The sequence below is a fragment of the Festucalex cinctus genome, chromosome 2, assembly GCF_051991245.1.
Source record: "Festucalex cinctus isolate MCC-2025b chromosome 2, RoL_Fcin_1.0, whole genome shotgun sequence".
Lineage (NCBI taxonomy): Eukaryota > Metazoa > Chordata > Actinopteri > Syngnathiformes > Syngnathidae > Festucalex > Festucalex cinctus.
Genome location: NC_135412.1, coordinates 37,316,490 through 37,340,181, shown reverse-complemented (window position 1 = coordinate 37,340,181; position 23,692 = coordinate 37,316,490). Strand labels below are relative to the sequence as shown.

General features: G+C 40.8%; 1 protein-coding gene across 6 annotated transcripts in view; it reads right to left on the bottom strand.

Moving 5' to 3' along the window:
* The window catches only part of rerea (arginine-glutamic acid dipeptide (RE) repeats a), a 193,806-nt gene that overhangs the window by 81,664 nt on the left and 88,450 nt on the right, over positions 1-23,692 (bottom strand). For all 6 annotated transcript variants that reach the window (XM_077514959.1, XM_077514961.1, XM_077514963.1 and 3 more), the window contains one exon: positions 5,485-5,989. In XM_077514959.1, coding sequence (XP_077371085.1) covers positions 5,485-5,845 — 361 coding nt within the window. In that variant the 5' untranslated portion in view covers positions 5,846-5,989. The remainder of the gene's footprint in view (positions 1-5,484; positions 5,990-23,692) is intronic.

The window sequence follows — 23,692 nt, the reverse complement described above, 5'->3', positions numbered from 1 at the left end:
TGGTAAAAATAGAAAATAAGCAATACATTCCATGTACTTCAACATTCACTCCTTTATTAGAAGTGAACAACAAACAATGATACTGTGTGCTGAAACAGAACAATTGGCATGTACCTTTAAAGCATTAAATTAAAATACTGTGTATGTACTAGCTAAGTACAGTAATAGCACAAATAATGTATAAAAGCTTACAACAATCTAGTCTGCCATAGTATTCAGAAGCCATTTGAAATTAGAGAGAGTCCTTATGACATAAGGGGAAGAAGTGTCTACAAAAAAATCAAAATAAGAACAAATATTAAGCAAATGTGTGTTTCTGTAAGAGGTGTTCATTTGTGGAATCATTTTGGTAATGACTTGAAAAGATGCAAGTCAATTGTTGAGTTTAAAAAAATGTTTCAAAGCAAAGTTCAAGAGCATTATTTAAATCAGACATGAGCTAGTACAATTGCAGAAATGTTATTTTTTTTCGATGTACCATTATGAGTGTAATGAAAATTGTATATGTGAGTATGAGGATGTATTATTATTTTTGTGTATGCCTAAGAAATTCATGTACATATGCTACTGACAATTGTACGTATGTTAAAGTGAAATTGCCTACATGAGTAGTATTACACATTTTGTTTTATTGTAATGTGTTAATTTACTGTATTTAATAATGAAATAAGTTAAAAGATACAAAGAATAAGGAGTAGGACTAGATAAGTTTTTAACTTCTTCCTACTCCCTTTGGACATGTAAACCACAAATAATTGCTATGAGTTCCTTCTTTAATGTTTTTATTTGCTACTTGTTTATGTTTATATGTTATGTTTATATGTTCAATAATTAAACAAACAAACAAACAAACAATAAGTACTAAACATTAAAATACTGTAAAATGAAAAATGCATCACAGTGAATGTAGCATTAAAAAATAAAAATCTCATACTGTGCTGCTTATTTACCAACCAGTTGCAGCACATAGCCTCACACGCTCACAGACACGCGCGCACACGCAGTCACACACGCAAACCAACAAAATATCGAATAACGTTTGATATATTATTTCAGGATTGTTTAATGTTACTTTAGGTGATTCAGTAAATTCGCTGCCAGGCAAAATTTCCTAACTTTATTATGCGGGACAGACGAGGCTGAACATAACGCTAACGTTACCTCGCTCATTTAGTGTGGGGTCATCATACTAACGTTATCAGTTTAGATATGGACAACAACGATAACACGGGAATTCAAATGCACTTGCCTTGAATTCTTTGTACAAGTCTGGATGTCCATGTTTCGCTAAGTTGGATGTGGTTCCCCTTTCGTCTGGAAACTGTTTCGGCATTTCAATCCCTGCGCATCAACCTCAAATCCAAAGTACTTCCATACGTGACTTTTAGTGTTTTTCTTCTCAACTAATTGAGGGGCCGCTGCAGTTGAAGACGACGCAGATGAGCGGGCTACTTCCATGTTGCATGCATGTTACTCTACTTCCTTGTTATTGTCGAAGCGGGAGGGTAGTCACGTGACGTCATTAAACGTTAGGTGGGTTGCCAGATAAGCACTCATATCCAACCCCCAAAACAGTTTACATGATGTAAGATTGTGTGAGTGAGTGCGTGTAGGATTTAAAAATAAATAAATAAAAAATCCCCAAAACAACACAAAAGATGTGGCCAGATATGCCGCCTCTATACCAACGATACTTGGGGTATTGTAGAAAAGGCAGTACCGTCACATTTTCAGAATCTTGGCATCGACTTGGCACCGAAGTATCGGTTCTTGTGACAACCCCAGTATACGTATAGCGATTTAGCAAGCTGTAAGCTTCCTCAATGCGCCAGCATCAGAGGGTTAGACACTGTCTCTGAAATGCTGGTCTACTGTCAATTCTGGCACTCGAAACAGATCACAACAGGCCGGCTGGTCGCCAAATTCTTGTAGTTCTTGGTGTGTGGAACAAAAGTTCGCATAAACAGGCAATGAAAAATAAGAGCACCATAGACTATAGCTGTTAGCCGATGTGCAGCTAGCATTGGCTATTATTAGCGCTGCTGCTGTGTCTCATAAAATGAGAAAGAGTTGCATGTGCTTATGAAGACCCGATGGGACACATGCGAACCAAAACTGTTGAAATGGATTTCATAAGCCGCTCTACCCTCAGTGCTTATGTGTGAGCGCGTGTGCATGCTTGAGTGTGTGTATGTATCTCAGCTCGCACAACGGCAAGCCGGCTGACAGAAGAGGCAACGAAGCAGTGTGAGCGAACGATGATGATGTATGTAACAATCATGCTTATAAATTACATTTATCGAGTCCGAAAGCAAAAACTATTGTGCCCATTTTTTGTTCGAGCAAGTCGATATAGTAATTATCGTGACAGGCCTAGCGGCAAACTATAACCATGTCAGCCTTCTATAAGGTGAGGCATAATATAAGTGTAATATGATTACCAATTACTAGACCTACGATTATATATATATATATATATATATATATATATATATATATATATATATATATATATATACACACACACATATGTATATATATATTTAGGGCCCGAGCAGCGACCGCTGCGAGGTCCTTATTGTTTTTGTAAAAATTCTTCTTCTTCTTCTTCTTTATTCTCCGCAAACAATCGCGATTTTGGGTACCTAAATATTCACAAAAACTCACCGAACTTTGCACACTCCTCAGGTCCGGCGAAAAATGTGATATTATGAAGTCGTTATAACAACGCGACTCTATAGCGCCCCCTAGCGTAGAAAAAATAAAAACTAAGCCCGGCACGTTTGAGCTAGAGCAACGAAAATTGGCAGGCACGTGTAGCACCCCGAGACGCACAAAAAGTCAATTGGGACCATGTAGCTAAAATGTACAGGAAGTGAGCTATGAATTTTTTAATGTCCAATTTTGGCCTAATTTGGCACATTCACTGTGGTCATGCTTTTTCCCCCTTTGCAAACATTTTTCATCCAATTGACTTCAAACTTGGCATTTATCATCTCAAGACCTGAGAGAACAGCTGGGCAAAACATCTTGCCTTTTCGAAATACTATATGACGGGGGCGGATCATCAAATATTGCCTTTAAAATTTCAATTGTCCAGAAAGAGCAAATGCTTAATAACTACCATGTTCAAGCTCCAAAAAATCTCAAACTTCTCAGGCAACGTAATAGTCACGGCCTGAAAACATCTATATGATAAAATTCAGTTATACATATAGCGCCACCTAGTGGTTACAATAAATGTCATACTTTACGTTTTTAGCTACTGTGCTGAGCTTGTTGAAGGGATCCATTTGAAAATTGGTCAGAAAAGCCTTAAGATGTTGATCATGCCCCACACCGAATATTGTAACTTTTCGCGAAAGGGCGTGGCCGCTACAGTGACGCAAAGTCTAAAGATTTTTCGTGAAAATAAAAGCTGCATTAACTTGACCGAGATGATCCTATCTTCTCAAAATTTCACACATTTGATGAGAGTCCATCCCTAAAGACATCTACTGACTTATATTTCATCTAACTAATAGCGCCACCTAGTGGCAATTTTTTTTCTTACGAATTTTTTTCTACGTTTTTCTCCAAACACGTTAACTGGACCTACCTAATATTTGCTCAGATGAGGGTTTCGGCCTTCATGATGTCACAACACGAAGTTTGTGAGTTTTCGCGAATTGCTGTGGGTGTGGCTAAGCGCTGTTCGCCAAGAAAACAACGCCAGTTTTGAGGGTCTAAACATGCACAGAAACTCATGAAACTTGGCACACACATCTGGCCTGGTAAAATGAGCAATATTTTATTGTTGATTGTGCTATTTTTACAAAAATGACTCAATAGCGCCCCCTAGAAGTTTTTAACGAAGCAGCCCCGGTTGTACGTTTAAGCAAGAACGACGAATATTTTTAGGTGTATGAGGGAGCCCAAGACCTACAAAAAAGTCTCTTGGACCCATATGCTAAAATGAACAGGAAGTGAGCTACGAATTTTTGAATGTCCCATTTTTGACGATTTTTGCACATTCACAGGGGGCAGACTTTTGCCCACTTCTCCTACACGTTTCATCTGACTGAGTTAAGACTTGACCTGGACCATGTCAAGACCTGAGCCAACGACAGGGGGAAAAATATTGGCCTTTCGAAATACTATATGATGAAGGCGGGGCATCAAAATTTGTGTTTCGCACTGAAAAAGGATATGCTTAATAACTCCCCGGTACATGCTCCAAAAAATCCCAAACTTGACATGTATGTTTATCGTCAAGGCCTGAAGCTATCTCTATGACAACATTCAGTTATATATGCAGCGCCACCTAGCCCTTGAGGCATAAAAAAAAAATAATACCCCACATACGGTATTTTGTACAAAAAATGTAAACTCATTCTAAGTGTGATAACTAAGTCATTTATGAATATTCTTTTTGTTTCCACCACTCAAAATGTTCACTGGCTTCACACCGATCCAAACGTATGTACGTTTCCATTTTGTTTTATTCATTTTTGATTGCCCCTTTGGACAATAAAAGTAACATTGTGCAATGAGTACAACGAGCGATGATGTATATATACACTTTTACAAAAAATACCAATCAGGGCAACTCATTGCCTAAAAATAAAAAAGGACGCTGATTTTTGCAGGTCTTAACAATCACCAAAACCCGTTGAGCTTGACACACACTGGCAAAAAAAATATTCTACATGTAAACGTTTATTATGCCATTTTCAAAGAAATTTTGCTTCCAATATGCCAGTACCCCAACGTGCCAGTACCCTAACGTGCAAGTGCCCCAACGTGCAAGGACCATAACGTGGCCCGGGCTGCGAGGGCCCTTTATAGCTGCTCGCAGCTCTAGTTATGTTTGTTTTTTTTAAATGTATGTTGGTGTGTTAGAACATTTTTTTGCATATTTTTGAAATGAATAATTTTTAACATAAACATTGAAAAATAAAAAAATTCTCCACACTGTCCATTGAAAGGAGTAATTCAATTCAAAGGTTTGTGATTTTGCCCAATCCATTCAATACTGCAAAGACCTAAACATTAAAACATTTTCTGGTCCGGGAAGTATAAGCATACTTTCCAGTGAACTCGATGTTTGTATAAAGTCATTATTGTGGACGCGGCCGTCGCGATCACATCTATTGAAGTTCCACTTTGCTTTATTGACTCAGCCTGAGACAAAGCACAGAGTGGGTCAACTTGGAATTGATTGCATGATGCACTGGCCTTTAGCCTGAGGTAGTAGTTACAATCTGTAAGTAGCAAATTGTAAAGGGCACAGATTTATTAGTTTTCATTTCCAAACCAAGTGTATCAACAACAATGAAGGATAAAAAGAAACCAAAATGCTTTGTTACTCAGGTTGTTTCAGATGATCTTTATAATGGGAGTTCAATGAATTCAGACTGAGTGGGCTTGCTACATTTAGTCAACGGCCATGCCAATATGCTGCGCCCCCCGCTGATAATTAGATTAGACAGGACAAGGACTTACCTCCTGGTCTGTAAACAACATCGTCTTCCGTGATGAAGGACGTGATTTCTCCGTTTTCTGTGCGCTCGTAGCGTGACTTCTTCTTGGGCATCTTCTTCTTGCCCTTCTTGCCGGCATCCTCGGCCGTGCCACTACCTCCACCTGTGCTGCCGTTGTCGTTGTCCTCATCCTCGCTGTGTTCGCTCTCTGCATAGTTCTTGGCGCCACCCTCCAGCGTGCAACTGCGCCTGGGCCTGGAGCTCTCGCCCTCACCCCGTTCCCCGTCTTGCCGGCGGGACTTGCCGGACTCCCGCTTGTCCCTGTCCCGATCTCTGTCTCTGTCCCGTTCTTTTTCCCGCTCCTTTTCTTTGTCAGCCGTCATGATCCGCCACGTGCCTTCCTCAGTCCTCTCACGGCTGGGCCTCCGTGAAAGGTAGACTGTGAGCCTGGGCTTCAGTCTTCTGAATTTACTAGTCAAATCCAGGGAAAATTTGGCCACACCAACAACCCCAGTGTTTCAGAAAAGCTGGGGAGGAAAAGAGAGAGAAAAAAAAAACCAAGAGTGAGCATCATCTTTGCTGGGCAGAAGTTAATAGTTTGTGCATGAGCAATACAAGATTGCTCCAAGAGGGCAGGCGGCTGGGGAGGCGAGCAACAGTAATTGTTGGCAGCAGCATCCGCAATCATTAACACTTGTGAGAGCAGCTTTATCAAGCAGGCAGAACCTTCTAACTTCCTGCTAAAACATTTGCCATCTCTCAACAAGACATTACGATGTGTACACAGTAAAAGGAGTTCGAAAACAAAGTCAGAAGACAATATAAATGGAGGTCATAGCTGAATAACTAAAACAAAACATGGAGGATGAGGCCAGCAGCCAATAAACGTGTCAGGGGGGCTTTTCAGTCTAAAGAGCACGGGAGCGAACAGCATGAAGCTCACTGACAGTTTGCTGGCCAGCTTCTCTGCAAACCATCTGTAATGACACCGGACCGAATCGTGTTTGCTGTGTATGTGTGTGTACTCTGGCTTACTGGACTGTTCCTCAATCCAAGCCCTTTGCCACAGCCACCACTGTGTTAATGTCAAATGACAGGTCCGGAGGGAAGAACGCAGCAATCTAGTGGGTAGGGAAATGGGCCGTTTTCAGCTATTCCAAAAACATCCTTTTGGGGAGCATAATGAAAACCTCCAAGTGGGCAGAGTTGAAGAAGCCTGCTGTGTGCACAACTCTTGCTACTGTACAACTGAAAGCAAGCTCAACACTTGACGCCTGTGTTGCCCTCGCTAACCTTACATCAACAAATTAACAGGAAATAGCCATTATATTCCCATGCGGGAGAAGGCAGCCCATGTTACCATGGCTGTGATAGCAAAGGAGAGACTGGAATGGCGGTCTGTGAGGAAACAAGCATTTACAGTAGGACTTGTGAAATGTGAAACACACACAGACACTAACACACACACATCCAAACACACGAGAGGTGTTTGGTGACGACCATGCTACTAAGCAGCGGGTGCTGTCACTTTGTGAGCAGACACCAACTGACAGGGCAGCTGCTCCTGTTGTCGGCTTGCTCGCAAACACCGGGCTTGATTAAACCGCAGCCTCGTCACAGCCCCATTAATCACCTAATGATGAGTTACCACGGCGACCACTGGGCTGCCAGCCTGTAAGCACGGGGGACACATTAATGCGTGCACGATATTCAAGGGCTCGGGAGACTTCCGCGCATGTGTGCGACACCTTCGAAACTACCCCTGGGCCCCCTGAAGTGTCCATATCCAGTAGCTTGTCTTGTGAGGTGTGAGGAACATGAAAACACTGATGACTGCTGCATTTGATAGCACAGCTCTAATCCTGGGGGCCGCCAGAATCAGTGTATGAGCTAAGCACCTCTTCGCTCCACTAATTAGAAACATAAGCCTCTTTTTATGAAACCAACAATGTTACGATTTGATGGCTAGGTCATTCCACTTTGAAGTTTAAATATCTTTACAATCTAGGTGCCATTAGTTTTCATCTGGTTTTACTTTGAAACAATCCAAGTTCTCCGTATTCTGTTACATGGCTCATGGCATCCTTGATGTATAAAGTAAAGGCCTCTATAGACCAATCCATCAGCTGAATGTGACCGACGTCTACCCTCAGGCTCTTTACAGAATATTGTGTAACAAAAGTAAATGTAAACTGGTATATCCAGTTACATCTACTATTTTTCCGCATTTGTTACTTCTCATTCTTGCCCCGTGTGCTGATTCGCTAGCTAAAGGCCTAGATACACCAATGGCATGGGGATGCCACAGGGGGTAGCTGTCAGTCACATTTGGCCGACGTCAGATTATTCTATCTAGGCCTTAACAGCCAATCAGAGTGATCAAATGTCACAACGTTCCAACGCTGTTTCAATGTGTTGAAACAGCCGAAAACGCCCCCCAGACGATCCCCAACGGCTGGGACTTCAAACGTGGGATTGACATAAAGGCCTTTACACTCACAGAGAGGAAAAACTGTTTAGTTTGCAGTATTTCAAAAGGTGCTATAAAAGCATTGCTCATCTGAAGCTGCAGCATGAAGTAGCTTAAAAAGAGCTGTTTGAAGCAGACCACAGTCAAGGTGAGTCGGTGTTAAGACGTAATTGTGAAAAGTCTAACGGAGTGATGGTTCACAGAGCAGGAGAAAGACGTGGAGCAGACGGTGAAGGTGAGCAAGAAGGCTCTCCGCCCACTCGCCGAGAAACAAAGTGCTTTGTGGAAAGCAGCGGCGTGAGAGGGCAGGTGAGCCTTGGAGCTATTACGCATCAATCACAGGGCCAGGACCCTTTGAAAGATACCAGCTGTCTTAATGGAAACGAGAGGGAGGGGTACAGTGGCTGGAGAGGAGTTAAGGGGGTCCCAGCCAACGGTGCCTAATCCACCATTTACATTAGTGCAATGGAGTCAAGGAGTAGCAGCCAGCGGGGCCCGGCTTCAAATATATTTCTCTCTTTCCCGAGTCGTTTTAAATGAGACCTCTGCCCGAGACTGCCACATTGTTTGTGGCCAGATTAAAACATCAACCCCCACAATGACCACACAGCAGGTTTCTGTTACAAAACTCTATCATCCCCCAGTTTCTCCTGAGCATCCTTTAAACAAAGCCATGTTTTATTCATTTACTCTTTCATTAACTCATTTTAATGACATTTTAACCCAAGCCTGTCGAAGAATAAACAACACTGCGAGTGTTTGTTTTTAAACTTGACTTGCAGGCAGAGAGAGTAACTAAAAAAGAGAAAACCTAAAATAGCTGCAATGCACTTAGTTATGGAGGCAAACTTCTACCGTCATTATGGAATATTCATTTGTAGAACTACGAAGTAGCAAAATGTGATTGGCAAGGATTTACAGGCAGCTTTGCAAAGAGATCAAACAAAATACTCCCATGAATACAGATTAGAGATGAACAATGCTAGCGTGAAGATACTCGGGGGTTATTAACAATGAGGGTAGCTCCAATTAATCCCAATAAACCAACCAGATCCTCTGCAGTGATCCTGGCTGGAATGTTGTTGAAATGCAGCATGTTTTTGTCAGCTCCAATCCATTACTCGGTGAGTGAGATCTAATCTGAGCTGCCATCCGAGCGACCAAGAAACAAGCGCACAATGAAAGGCTCAGCTGGAGGTACGGTGTAGGGCACTTCACCAGGGATTCTTTGTGGTGCCTGCACTCACCGCCTTTTGTCTTACCTTGTGTAATCACATTTTGCTTAATTCTCAAGAGCCCCGCATTTTAGTTTGCTTGGCAGGGCCAAGAAACTGCTTCGGTTGTCTTAATTCACTGACAAATGCCTCTGCTTATTCACAAATGTGCCATGTTCAGCCTAAGTGAATTTGGTGGGTATCACTATCTGCGTGCTAAGACTGAATGGGGAAAAGTAGTGAATTTATCAATTTCAATCGTCAGGCTTCTATAAAAAAAAATTACTCCATCACTGACCGAGGATTGTTTTGCCTAATTTCCAAGGCACAACAAATCTTATATGGATGAGCACTAGGGATGGGCATTATAATGGAGTCATTATATATTAAAATAACTGAAATTGGATGGTGGTTATGTCTTGAAGCAATTGAAATTGAATTGGAGCGTACTTGGCTGCAATAAGAAGTGGCACTTCAGGTCGAAACTAGTTTGCAGAATAACAAAGGACATCAACTATGAGAGCTCCTCTCGGCAGCAATATTCGGTTCAGTAGGACCGGCTTTGAGGCTTTTAGAACATTGACTGAGACTCTCCCATCCTTTCAAAAAGTATTTTTAAAAGCATGAATTAAATAGGTCCCCAAATATCCATCCTAATCAGTGCTTTATTTCACACCTTTAAAATTATTTTTAAATTATTTCGCTTAAACCCACATGCTATGATCCCGTTTCAAGCATTCACACAAAAAAGAAACAAACTCAATTAATTCATGGTGAGAAACAAAACAGTGATAAAAATGAAACTTATTTGCAAAGGAAATGCAGTAAAGAATGAGTCCACAACGATTAATAATAGAGTATTCATAAAGTGTGCCTTATCTGTGTGTGTGAAATGTAATAGGTGTTGTAATGTACTATAGAAGGATCTGCAGTGGAGTGCTTTCTACGTCACATTGATAAGGATCAGACTGTGTGCACCACAGGGTTTAAGCCGCGCCTCCATATCTCCAAGAAGACTAAATCCTTTGAGTTCCTTGCGTGTGTGTGTTTTTGCCATGAGATCACCAAATGGCCCTAAGGGAGGGAGCCTGGTACAATGGTGCATCCCAAGATGTCTATTATGTGCAGAATATTCCAACAGCCCCAATTGTGGCTACTTCATGATAGTAACTGTGCAGCGTTTGCTCAGAGCCCATTTGAGCAGCTTGAGCAGCAGAGAGAGGGTTTTCATGAGGAGTCATATATTCACAAGGCTTCTGGGGGAAATGCCATGGTTGCGGGCATGGTCACCGCTCCCCTTTCTTGTCAATGAGACACTTTTGAGACCAGTGAAGGACCTCTTTGCCAGTGCCATTGATAAGAGGAAACCGGAAAGCATCTAGTAGAGAATGGTGTTATCATCAATGTGACTCTTATGTTTCTCTCTGGTTATCTTGGGATGGCCTTTTGGCAAGGAATATTCTTCAAAAGGACAGAGGCCATGCAATGTACAATGACACTTGGTCACGCATCAAATGTGCTGAAATGTACCGTAAATGACCCTGCTATTATTTTTAATATTGGATTTTGGTACTGCAGAACAGGATGTTACATGTACAGTGGTACCTCTACTTACGAAATTAATTGGTTCTGGAAGAAAGTTCTTAAGTAGAAAAATTTGTAAGTAGAGACGCATTTTCCATGTAAATGCCCTAATCCGTTCCAAGCCTCCCAAATTTCAGACATAAATGTTTTATAAAGCATAAAAATGCATCAAAACATGTAACAAATACATGTTACAATTAGATTATTGCACAATAAATGAGAGTTGTGCATAATGTAAATAACAAAGAATACAGTAAAGAATAAAAATGATGGTCATTTACCTTTTTAACTGCTGTCCTCATCGTTTTTTTGCCCTCTGGTTCATGTTCTCCTCCCTCAGAAGTGTTTTTTTATTTTTTTTCCTGGTGTTTTGTAAAGAACTGATCCATGGATTTTTTTATTTTTTTTATTTTTTTTTTAAACAATCCTTCATTAATGTCCAATGCAAACATCATCTTAGTGAGCAAACACCCGACTGGTGAACACTTTTTCTGAGCGATTCTTTTAAACAAATTCTGAAACTTCATGGAAACTTCCGGTATGGCGAGGCATCTTTTAAAAAAAAAAAAAAAAAAAAAGGCCCGCCTCGTTGCAATTAAAAACTTACTGTGCCTTCATCAATCACCAATTGTTTGAATGTTTGCACAAATTCGTTGGCCGTTAGTTCATACATTTACGAAAAACTATCGGAACACCTCATGGGCCGCGGGATGAATGATGAGGACGCTGTATAGACACCGATCTAGTATACGCTCATACCTATGGTAGAGGTTCCTCTTAGCCAATGGGATGCCAGAAACATGCACAAACACCGATCTAGTATTTACGCTCATAGGTACCTATGGTAGGAAATAGCCATAGCCGAAAGTATGTTGCGTTCGGTAATGTATTTTTACCTTTCGTATCTAGAAATTTCTTTCGTAACAAGAGGCAATATTTTCCCGTTGAGTTTCGTAACTCGAAAATTTCGTACGAAGAGACGTTCGTAAGTAGAGGTTCCACTGTATTGAATCAAATGGCGTGTACAGAATATACAATGAACAAAAATATAAATGCAACACTTATGTTTTTGCTCCCATTTTTCATGAGCTATACTCAAATAATTCAAACTTTCTCTGAATACAAAAAAGGCAACTTTTCTTAATTTTTTTTCATAAATCTGTTAGTGAGCATTTCTTCTTTATGAAGATAATCAATCCCTCCTTACAGGTATAGCATATCAAGTTGCTTATTAGACAGAATGAAGATTGGACAGGTGTGCTTTAGGCTGACTACAGTAAAAGGCCACTCTGAAATGTGCAGTTTTGTTTTATTGTGTGTGTTTCTTTGGGTGGGGGGTTGTTCAGAAAACCCGTCAATATCTCATCATGTGACCACCATTTGCCTCATACAAACACATCGGCAAACCGCTCAGCCACACGACACCACACACACTATTTGCCATCTGCCTTGAACAGTGAAAACCAGGATACATCCGTGAAGAGAACACCTCTCCAATGAGCCAGACGCCATCGAATGTGAGTATTTGAGCACCCAAGTCAGTTACGACGACAAATTGCAGTCAGCTGGAGACCCCAATGAGAATGACAAGAAAGCAGATGAGCTTCCCTGAAGTGGTTTCTGACAGTTTGTGAAGAAATTCTTGGGTTATGCAAACTGATTATTACAGCGACTGTCCAGGTGGATGGTGTAAGAAGATCTTGGAGGTGAGCATGCTGGATGTGGAGGTCCTGGGCTGGTGTGTTTACACGTGGTCTGAGGTTGTGTAGACAGTTGGATGTACTGCCAAATTGTATGGTAGAGAAATTACAATTTAATTCATGGACAACAGCTCTGGTGGATGTTCCTGCAGTCAGCATGCCAACTGCACGCAGCCTCAAAATATGTGACATCTGTGGCATTGTGCTGTGTGATAAAACGACAAGGAACAAAATAGAACTGCACGTTTCAGAGTGGCCTTTTATTGTGGTCTGTTCTTAAACTTTTTTTTTTTTTTTTTTTACCTTGGGGCCCAACTTTTCCTGTAAAAAGTGGCCCGGGGCCCAATCAGAAATTAAGATTTATGTTGACTTATTATTAGGGGTGTTAAAAAAAAATCGATTCGGCGATATATCGCGATACTACATCGCGCGATTCTCGAATCGATTGAATAAAAAAAAAATGTTTTTTTCCCCCAGAATTGTTCATTCGGTAGTCTTACCGATTCAACGTCTTATCATCATTGCCTTTTTTTTTTTTTTTTTTTTTTGTGTGTTCAACAAAACGTCTGACTTCGGGTTAGGATTCACTTGAGCATGGAAGAATGTTATATGAACGGAACATTAAGCCTTAATATTTTATTTTAATGCTGTTCAAACATGAAACAGATTACAACCTCTATAAGATAAATAAATAATACATTTTCATATAAATCTTACACTCTACAAGCTTACTGATTAGTATTTTCTAAATTTGAACGGAAAAAAATCGCAACAATCGACTTATAAATTCGTATCGGGATTAATCGGTATCGAATCGAATCGTGACCTGTGAATCGTGATACGAATCGAATCGTCAGGTACTAGGCAATTCACACCCCTACTTATTATTGTTCATATTTAATAACTCAATTAAATCTAGGTAAGGTTTATAAAACCATGATCAAATAACTTGATACCATGCGGTCATCGATGACATTTATTTGTGTGTAAACACTGACACCCAATAAGATGCCCAACAAGCCGGAATCAACTTCTACGTTTTTGTGTGCGTTTATGTGGATTTGTATTTTTTATTTATTTATTTATTTATTTATTTATTTATTTTAAACGAGCCAGTGTAACCAGACTGATAATTGTGATTCACTCATGGGAGTTCAATATGTGGGACTGCTCCACGGTGATTTGCTCAGGAAAGGCAGGAGATTCTGTACAATACTTTGAGCTGTTTGGACGATGCCGCATCTTGTGCACGTTTGGAAAATGTCATCTTCAGTTTCGTCTTAGGTTGAAAAGAAAAAAAAGAATGAACAGCTTTACCAGATAAAAATGCATGAAGCGCTTCTTGCTGTTCAACATTCAACAAGGAAACGGTGAGTAACTCTGCGAGAACAGAACATTGCAGCATCCATTCATCTATGTGTATTCAGACCAGAAAAGTCCTATGTCTGCTTGTTTGGTCTGGACCAAAAGCAGCGTTTGGTGCAGTTCACTGTGCTTTTTGCAAGTGATCTATATTAACGTAATCACCTCGACCCGTGTGACGGTCTGTGGGAGCCCATTGGACAAAAATGACGATGGTTGAACACATAACAAAACCCAGAATAGAAGAAAACATGAAATTCGACTTGTTGAATTACTTCCCTGCATATTTTTGGCGTTATTCGATGCAAGATATTTGCGAACGTCAAGAGCAGCTAATTCGACGGCGGTTCCGCGACACCGTTTCTAGCCTCGTCGACTACGTGCAGTAACCGGAGGGAGCCGTTGCACTTCGATGCCAAGCCCCACAACATGCACGACAGTAGCGTGGCTAAACAGAATACAGAGGATTATGAATGAATTTAGCATAACGCTACCGTGCAATATTAGAGATTGCTTTTTCTACACGGGGAGGGGAAGAAATATTCGGTTTGAAAAATACCAGGCTATATGTGTACAAAGCCCCAATTGAAAGCTGCCTACCGACCGTCGCGGCACAGAGTACTGAAATTACTTTGAGGCCCACAAGATGGCGTTCGCGGCCTAATAGTTAAGAATGACTGGTCTAAGGCACACCTGTGCAATAATCATGCTATCCAATCAGCATCTTGATATGTCAAACCAATGAGATGGGATGGATTATTTTTACAAAGAGAAATGCTTAGTAACACAGATTTAGACAGTTTAGTGAGCAATATTTGAAGGAAATAGCCTTTTGTGTAAATAGAAACAGTTTTAGATCGGAGTCTAGCTCACAAAAAGTGTAGGCAAAAACAAGTGTGTTTATATTTTTGTGTATATAATGTACAGCCATGGAAAATGAGATGGCCATATTTTCTTCAATTAACTCATTCACTCCCAGCCATTTTGACAGAAGCAATCCCGTTCGCTCCCGGCTGTTTTTCTGGATTTTGACTGATTTTGCAAGGCCCACAGAATATTGTGTTCAATTGCTATAAAAGCATGGAACCTATCAAAAGAAAGATTAAAGTCTCTTCTTTCATCAGGAAAAAAAAGTATGTGTCTATCTGTTTCCGTTTTGCAGCAATTAGCATTAGAAGAGAGCTAAGTTTCATCAGTTTTCGCAAATCTATTTAAAATTGTAAGTAATTGAGCTTTTTTTCTACATGGCCCGGGTTGATCTCCTTTGCTCTGCTGCCACCTGCTGGCCGTTTGTGTAATAACTACCATTTCTGCAACCGTTCTTTGCAGTTGAGAGGCTGCATCAAAGCCTTCTGTATGCTCTAGCATAAAAAACAAACAAACAAACAAACTTATAAATACGTCTTTGGGACACTTAGAGCATTAAAAAACGTATTTATACGTTATTGGGAGTCAATGAGTTAATTGTTCATTATCAGATGACTAACACATGGAATGCCTTAAATGTACAATGCCATAGCTATTTATGTAAGAACTTGTGAAGTGATTTTGGTTATTTTCAAGGAAACCTTTGGGAAATGTCTCAATCAGCTCTTAAAATCAACCCTTATGAGCTGTTTTTGTTATTGGGTACGAACAAATATACCTTTAGTTGTACTAGGCATATAAAATGAACATGAAAGAAAGAAAGAAACAAGGATGGTCACTTCATTTTTCCATGGCTGTATATATTGTAATTTGAAACAGTGCTCATAAAAGGTGGTAGAGAAAACCTCAATGTGACATTTTTGTTTTGTTGTCTGTCAAAGTGAGATTTTAATATTGGAGCACTCAATCATAAGCCACTTTTACATGTTCAGCAATCCAACAGCCCCAATATTCACTCTTGGATCCACCAGCATATTGTCATCTTAATGATCTTATCCATCAGTTCAAGTCCAACTGGTAGTCTAAATAAGTGCGGTGAGGGGAAGGAATGTATTCATGAGGCTGCCCTACATCCTCCAGCTACCACCCAGAATGACGTGACAGATGAGACAGCTCGGAGGGTTGAGACTGGCAGAACAGGCCAGTGGGTGCACTGAAGGGTGACTTGGATAACATCCCCTATAAACAAAATTATTAGGTCAGTGCACAAAACCATTCCCCAACTGGTACTAGCGAGCTACGTTGTGGGAAATTCTGCACACTATCGTTGAGCAGATGGTTGGGAGTGGCGGAGGGACAAACACCCCATTCAACACAATATAATAACACCCTACGAAGATATTACCTCTAATTAGAGAAGTCCGCTTTCATAACCCAACCAACCATAACCCTTTCAAAACAATAAAAGAAAGGATTCATCTTTTGAACATCTTCATTGTCTGATAGCCTCTATATAACTGCAACGTATTGTCGCAAGCAGAGATATGACTCACAAATCATCGCGTATGAGACACAGCTATACGCTGTCAGCGAACCTTCCCCGGTTGACAGTTTGCTTGCACAATGAAAAGAATGGCTTCTGAAAGCAGTCAGTGGGGGAGTGGAATATTCACTGTGTTCAGCTTTGACACCCACCATCTCAGCTGTGGTGGCCGCTGATCCTCGACAATGAGGAGTGTGCCCTCTGAAATGCACATGAGGAGAAAATCATCAATCTCCTCATTGTGACTGTGGAGTGCAAATAGTCACAATTTATAAAGCACAGCTATAGAGTTGGTGGGGAGGTATATATATTGCTGGATTTGTTTTTAGTTCCTCATTGCTCACACACACACACACACACACACACAAAAATAGTGTGGGAAGCGGCTAATGCTACATTCAGACTAAACCGAAAATATTGCTTGTCTTGCGTGCGTTTGTTCACGCGGTTCTCCGATGGGATTTGTTTCGGTCCGCGCCGCAAAGTAGGAAGAGGGGGGATATCCGCTTCGGTAGGTGGTGCTAACTTTATCGCAACATTGCTAGCTTGCTTCACACTTCGACAATTAAACAAATAAATTCAAGTCCATTGACAATAATGCTATTGCGCCGCCGTAAACGCTTCCCCCACTGTTGGTCTGAACGTAGCATAAGAGTGATGAAAACGCTGCTGGAACAAGCAGGATCTGAGCTCAGTGCTCCCATATCCTCTGAGGACAGCTCATAAACCATATCGCGATCATGACTGTGCCTCTTAGAGAAGTGGCGTTTTAGTAATACGCCACAAAGACACAGGAACACCCCAAACACACACACACACACACACGGGTGGTTCTCAGAAAACATGGTCCAGGAGCGTGGCATGAGCTCCAAACTTAACCTGCGCAAAACCAGTTAAAAATGATATAATATGCTTTACATCAAACCTTTCTACAGTGTACTAGGAATAAATGAAGGTTGTCACTGAGCACTTTGTTTGCTGGAGATTGTTGAATGTTGTGATCTACTCCATTGTTTCATATTGGAATGGTTGGTACAAGATCACCAAACTGAGCACTCAATTAAAACAAGATTTTTTAAATTATTTTTTTACGCTTGGACAGCTTCACTACCTCCATGTAAATACATTCAGTTGATAAATTGGTACAAATGACCAACCAAAATTACAATATTACCTCTACATGGTGAACGATGGCCGCCATTTTCGTTTGGTACATTCTAGGATCATGTGGACATAGTACCAGTTCACTTTGCAAAATATGATATACTTGCAGCTCAACCGCGTGCCTTGCAATTCCTGCTGACGTGCACACATTAAAAAAAAAAAAACAAAAAAAAAAACAAACAAAAAAAAAAAACACCTGTGCATGCGACTTGCGTGAAAAAGATTTATCTATTTTATTGGTCGGTCGGTATAACTAAAACTGGACACCACGCTCAACACGTAGAGTACTAGATCGTTGTAGAATAAACAAGCCTTTTTTTATTTATTAATTTTTTTATTTATTTTAATGCCAACTTATTTTAAGTGAAATTATTCAACTTCCGGTTCTACTTACCGAAGTCTATCAAGCGGAAGCATACAGTACAGTTGTAAATCATCGGAGGCAGTTTGTCTGTTTGTCACGGTATTGTGTTGCATTTACATTCTGCCAGTTTGTAACTGTTTTTGATAGTTGTGCATTTCAGGCTTTGCTGGCTATTCTTCACCGTTCAAAATAATTTCACACACATACAACAGCACAAATCTCAGTAAGGTTTTTTTTTTTTTTTTTTTTTTTTTCTGTGGTAAATATGCAATAAGCAGTGAAGTGTGGTAACTGTTTTTTTAAAGGGAAAAAAAATATTGACTCTGGGATCAATGGGTCATTATTGGAGGCTCTCTGCGGACCATGTTTTCTGAGAACCAGTCATATACATATACATATACATACAGGTAGGCTAGTTATTTCTAAAAATGTTTGAAGGAGGTATGACATGCATGATTTACAAGCTGCACCACAAATTAACGCTTAGGTCTTCATGTGAAAATACACAAAAGCTATAACAGACAATTATTTTCATAAAACATGACCAGAGGGAGCCAAGAAGAATCGGCTTCCTGGTGCAACACTACAGCCACGGCACTCATCTGCAGATTAAACTCAAGCCCTTTTGAATGCGAAATTGAGACTCTGCTGATCTGATGGCGCATGTGTTGTGCCTTCAAGCACACACACACACACACCCACACACACACACACACACACACACACACGCCCCCACCTCCCCCCACACACAAGATGCATGTTTAAGATTAGTCATTACATCCTCTACTATGCACAATCCAAATAGGATAAAATACAACACAGCTGACCTCAGTCCCGACGCCTTAAAAAAGTGTGGGCTGTTCATCAGAGAGACTATGAATAAGCCTCAGATATTCCTGGAATGTTAATGCTAGGCTTTGACCACAGCAGTCTCTTTTATGGCTTCTCTTTCTCTCACTGGACCATTAATGACAACTTGCAACTTACGCCTGCCTGCACAGCAAACACATTAAGTAACCCCAACATCCACACAAAGATTTTAAGTTCAGGCAACACTGCCTGAGCGCTGGGGTAATTACATAACAGTCAATGTACACATAAAGGGTGCGTTTGGAAATATGCACCGAGCGCGCACTTGATCACGCCGACGTTGCTCAAATTTGCTGTTCGGAAATTAAGAGTGCACCAAAAAAGGAGTTCCGGTGCGCACTAGGCGTCGGGCAGTACGACATGGAAACAGTACTAGTAAGATGCAAGGGATGTTGCCTGACTGGGGATATAAACATTGTTATTCACAATTTCTGTACCGTGGATAATTCTCTAGTTGGTAAGTTATGAAATTGTTTTTCAGAAGTTTGCGGTTTAGTGGCGCTAGGTCTGGGGATTTTTTAAAGGTGGTGGCTGGCTAACGATGTTAGCTCGCTGAGTGGGCTCGCGAGTTGATTACTACTGAGTCGAGTGATAAACACAAGTAGCGGTGCATTCGGAAATTAGCAAAGCGTACTTTGACTCTCCGAACATAGGCACTTATAGCGCATTTCCAAACATGGCCAAAGTATAAAATATTATGGAATCTCTCAATTTCACGTTTTTCATACAATTTGTGATGCATTCAAAATCTTTCGGGAAAAAAATGTAGCGCAGACCACAAATGTTGGAGTTTTAACCTCTGTACATCCAGCATTCAAAGTTGAATTCTGGAACCCAATCCCCCCACCCCCACACGCTCTGTTTTTTCCCCTTTTTTGAATGGTTCAGATTGATGCTGTAATACATTATTTCTATTTATATTATTGCTTATGTGAAACTTTTCAAATCAGAACCACGTGGAGGTTGACCAGCATCCTGAAATGAACCGTGTTTGACCTCAGAGCTTCGACTGTAATGTCAAGCACGTGTCATGTTCAGCGCACACCATACACCGTTCTTACGGACAGGAAATGTGCTTCAGCCACTTCTGCCATCTCCACGGGGGAAAGCAGGTTTTGTAGAGCTACGGTCAATGTTAAAATAGCTTCCCCGCTGCATCTGCAAGCGTACAAAAAAGCTACAGAGAGCACATTCACTACAGTGGCGTATTCATCTTTGTTTACACACGTGTCAATCTTAAAATGTGTAGGCCATTGACGCACATGGACATGCACGGACCAACACTACTGTATTTGCAGTGCAGGTCAGTCTGTGTGTTCAGCCAGTAAATGGATCGAGTGTAATGCGCCTTGACCTTCTGTCTTTCTTTCAGATGCACCTAACGTACATTGCTGTCGCTCCTCATATATCACAGGGGCAAATGGCGCCCTTCACCCTGCTCCCTTCTGTCCTCTCTTTAAAAAGCTAAAAGGGTGGGGGGTCCAATTGACAGGCCTGCCAGCTTCCTCACTGAGCACAAGAGGGGAGGGGTAGTTCAGTGAGGGCAAAAGCCACAATGAATAATTATGCTTCATAATATGCCTCGCTCTTATTTCCTCACCATCAAATGATAATTAATGGGAGGGACAAGGGGGGCACTAAAGAGTCTGCCTTTCGCCTTCTCAAACAAGGAGTACAAAGTGCCCATTAACCCTTTCTTTCTGCTCACAGCACAGTTTATCCCTCTAAAAACATGCTCTTCGCTTATTTATGATGCCAGTAGTTCTGCTGGAGAGAAAGCACGCCGTTCTGCTTCAGTCAGCAAAACCGGCTAGATCACTTTACACAGCAGTTCCCCGCTTCCATCTCCTCACTTGCTACTCAGCAGGACAAACCTAGGATTCAATCATGAGTAGGAAATGCCTCCTAATTGATGTGTCCATGAGAGTCTGAGCAGCGGGAAATGCATGCAACCGGGCAGGGGTCTGACTTGATTAGATTTTTGTTTCATTTAAATATATGTACAGTGTATAAAATGTGTGATGAGAAGTAGCAAAGCCAGTCGAGATTGAAATGGTTTTACACTAAGAGCTTCATTGATCTTGACACTCATCTGAAGGGTGCGCTGGTATACAGGGATGGGAAGTGCTTCAAGAACTGTGCTGTGTTTATGCACCTATTTCCTACACTGACATATAAGATGTTAATGCACACCACTCACTCGGCTGCTTGGAAGCCGCCGGGACCTGGGAACTTCAGTGAAATGGAATAAGAGCCGCAGTGTGACCCGAAAGCGTTGAACATGAAAGGTGAAAGTAATAGCTTTCACAACAGCCATTGTGTAATAAATAAACAGAAGGAATGAATGCAGTCGGGCTCAGATCCATGCAGAGCCCATTATGCTTTGTCGTGATCTGGGCCAAACATGTGAAAGCAAGCCTCTAAAGGTGCAATTCATGTATGTGTCACAAAGTCAGGCTTGGAACCACAAATCTTCACAAATCTGTACTTTACACCACCGGAATGACCTCTTAGCAGTGAGCTGCGATGCAAGCCTTCAAAGCCATTATGTGTAAAAAAGAAAGGCATGAGACACAAGCCCAGAGGGCAAGAGGCAAGCGGCATGAAACGGAGCAAAACCAAGGTGGTAAAGGGCAAAGCCATACAGCTGTTCCACCTCTGGTAATAGTTCAAGTGACATGTGCCATAACAGGATCTTTGTATTAACCTCAGCGAGATGCACGCACAAAGGGTGGGTAGTTCATGGAGGATTCATGAATGACTGCTAAATAACAGAGTGCAGTCCTTACTTTTCATCACTCCAGCAAGTTAGAAGGCTGACAAGCCTCATACACACACGCAACACTAGTAACCTTGGGCTGTAGTATCTACTAATGCTCTGGCCTTACAGAAGAGTATGGGCTCTAAATAGATCGGCCATTTCTCAGCACCAGTATGTAATAGCTCTATTTCAGCCTCCGATGTTGTCATTAAATATTTATCCTAGCAGAGTGGCGGATCACACCAAGAAGGTGAGAAACTATTGCAAAATCCAAATCATGAGTCTTCCCCTCACACCACACCTCAGCGCACACAACAAAGGTGTGTTTTTAAAAGGGATTATCTACAAGTGTTCCTTTAATCAGCACATGGCAGAACTGTAGAAATCCCTCAACAGCCCAGTCCCAGAGGAATACCTTTCTGTGAAGCCTTATCAGGAAAGGGATCTCCTTCAGCAGCAACATGCTGAGCGTTTGAGGATGAAAAGCCCGACTGCTACTACACTCGAGTCGCTATGATGTCCTCTCCAATGATCTCTGAACAAAAGCCCCATTTTGACGAGATGTTACGTTGTGTATCCTATTGGTTTCAATCCTCTTTGTTAGCGTTGTTATGTTAGCAAAGATAAGCCTTTATGGTGGGTGGTAGGGTGTACCAGAGCAAGAGTTGCATGAGCGCCAAAGCCGGCAGTCTGAGAGGCAGGGGGAGGAGGACGGGAGGATAGTATAGATCCCCAAGACACAGATGTCCAGTCTTGTCAACACAATGACTCACACTAACCCCGAGAACCGCATGTTTGCAAACTGGACTGCTTATGAGTGGGTCTTAACTTGAACTTTCGACCTGCTTCCACCAAAAGCTGAAGGAAAATAACAGACCTCTACTAATTTTCTGGACCCTTCTGTTGGGTTTGTTGCGGTAGCTGTTAGCGATTGGCATTTACTATGGGAAAAATAAATGTTCAATTGGTGGATTGTTGGATTGTATTTCAAAAGAACTGAACGGCTGAACTTGTTTCCATGCCAGTGTCATATTGCGCAAAATAATATTGCCCGGAGGAGTTGAGCCTTATGTGCATGGAGCTCAACTTCCCATAGTTGAGCTACGATTGGGCTCCAACCAAACACGTTAAAAGTAAAACTAAATCGACACATTAATTGCATCACGATGCAGTTATTCACAGCGGTGGGCGCTTCGTCAACATTGACGGAAGGTCCGTCAAACCGTCCATGGCAGACGTCCATTTTATTGATGATTGGCGATTGCCGGCTAACTTAAAAAAAAAAGGACGAATTAACCATTGATGGAAGTAGGTTTCCTTCCGTCAATGTAATCATCAATCCAATTAATGTATCCCAATGACATATGTCAAATTCGTCAATTAATGTGTCAATGTGTCTGTGTGTAAAATAGATAATAGATATGTGTCTATGTGTGTTAATACGTAGATACAGGACTGTCTCAGAAAATTAGAATATTGTGGTAAAGTCCATTATTTTCTGTAATGCAATTAAATAAGCAAAATGCCAGCATTCTGGATTCATTACTAATCAACTGAAAGATTGCAAGCCTTTTATTGTTTTAATATTGCTGATTAAGGCATTTTCAGCCAAATATCTTATCTCAAAATATTAGAATATTTTCTCAGACCAAGTAAAAAAAATGCCATAATCAGCAATATTAAAACAATAAAAGGCTTGCAATATTTCAGTTGATTTGTAATGATTCCAGAATGTATGGCATTTTTGCTTATTTAATTGCATTACAGAAAATAATGGACTTTACCACAATATTCTAATTTTCTGAGACAGTCCTTTATATAATAGATGTGTCTATGTGTGTTAATACTAGTGCTGTCAAAGTTAAAGTGTTAACTCATTAATTAATAACAAAAAAATATCGCATTAATCATTGTATTATCACAGATTAATCACACTATTAATATTGACCGCAGATGGTCCTTTTTAGCCGACAGCGGATGGTTACGTTAAAGGTAGCTGTTGGAGTTTAAGCAATAAACATAACTACATGCATTAAAGTAAAGCATTTAATAATTTATTAATTTATATATGCCGTAGGTCATTTTTTCCCATTTTAAATTATGCAAATAATTCATTGATTAGAAAAAGCAGGATGAGCGAGTGCAGTGAATATAAATTTTTGAAGACGTCCTCATAACATTAAATGTAGAAAAAATTAACATACCAGGTGCGCTTCAAATTTAGTGGGTAAAAAATGTTGGGGAAAAAAGCATTTTTAAGTCAGCGATTAATCATGATTAATCAAAATTCTAAGATGTGAGTAATCTGATTAAAAAATTTAATAGTTTGAC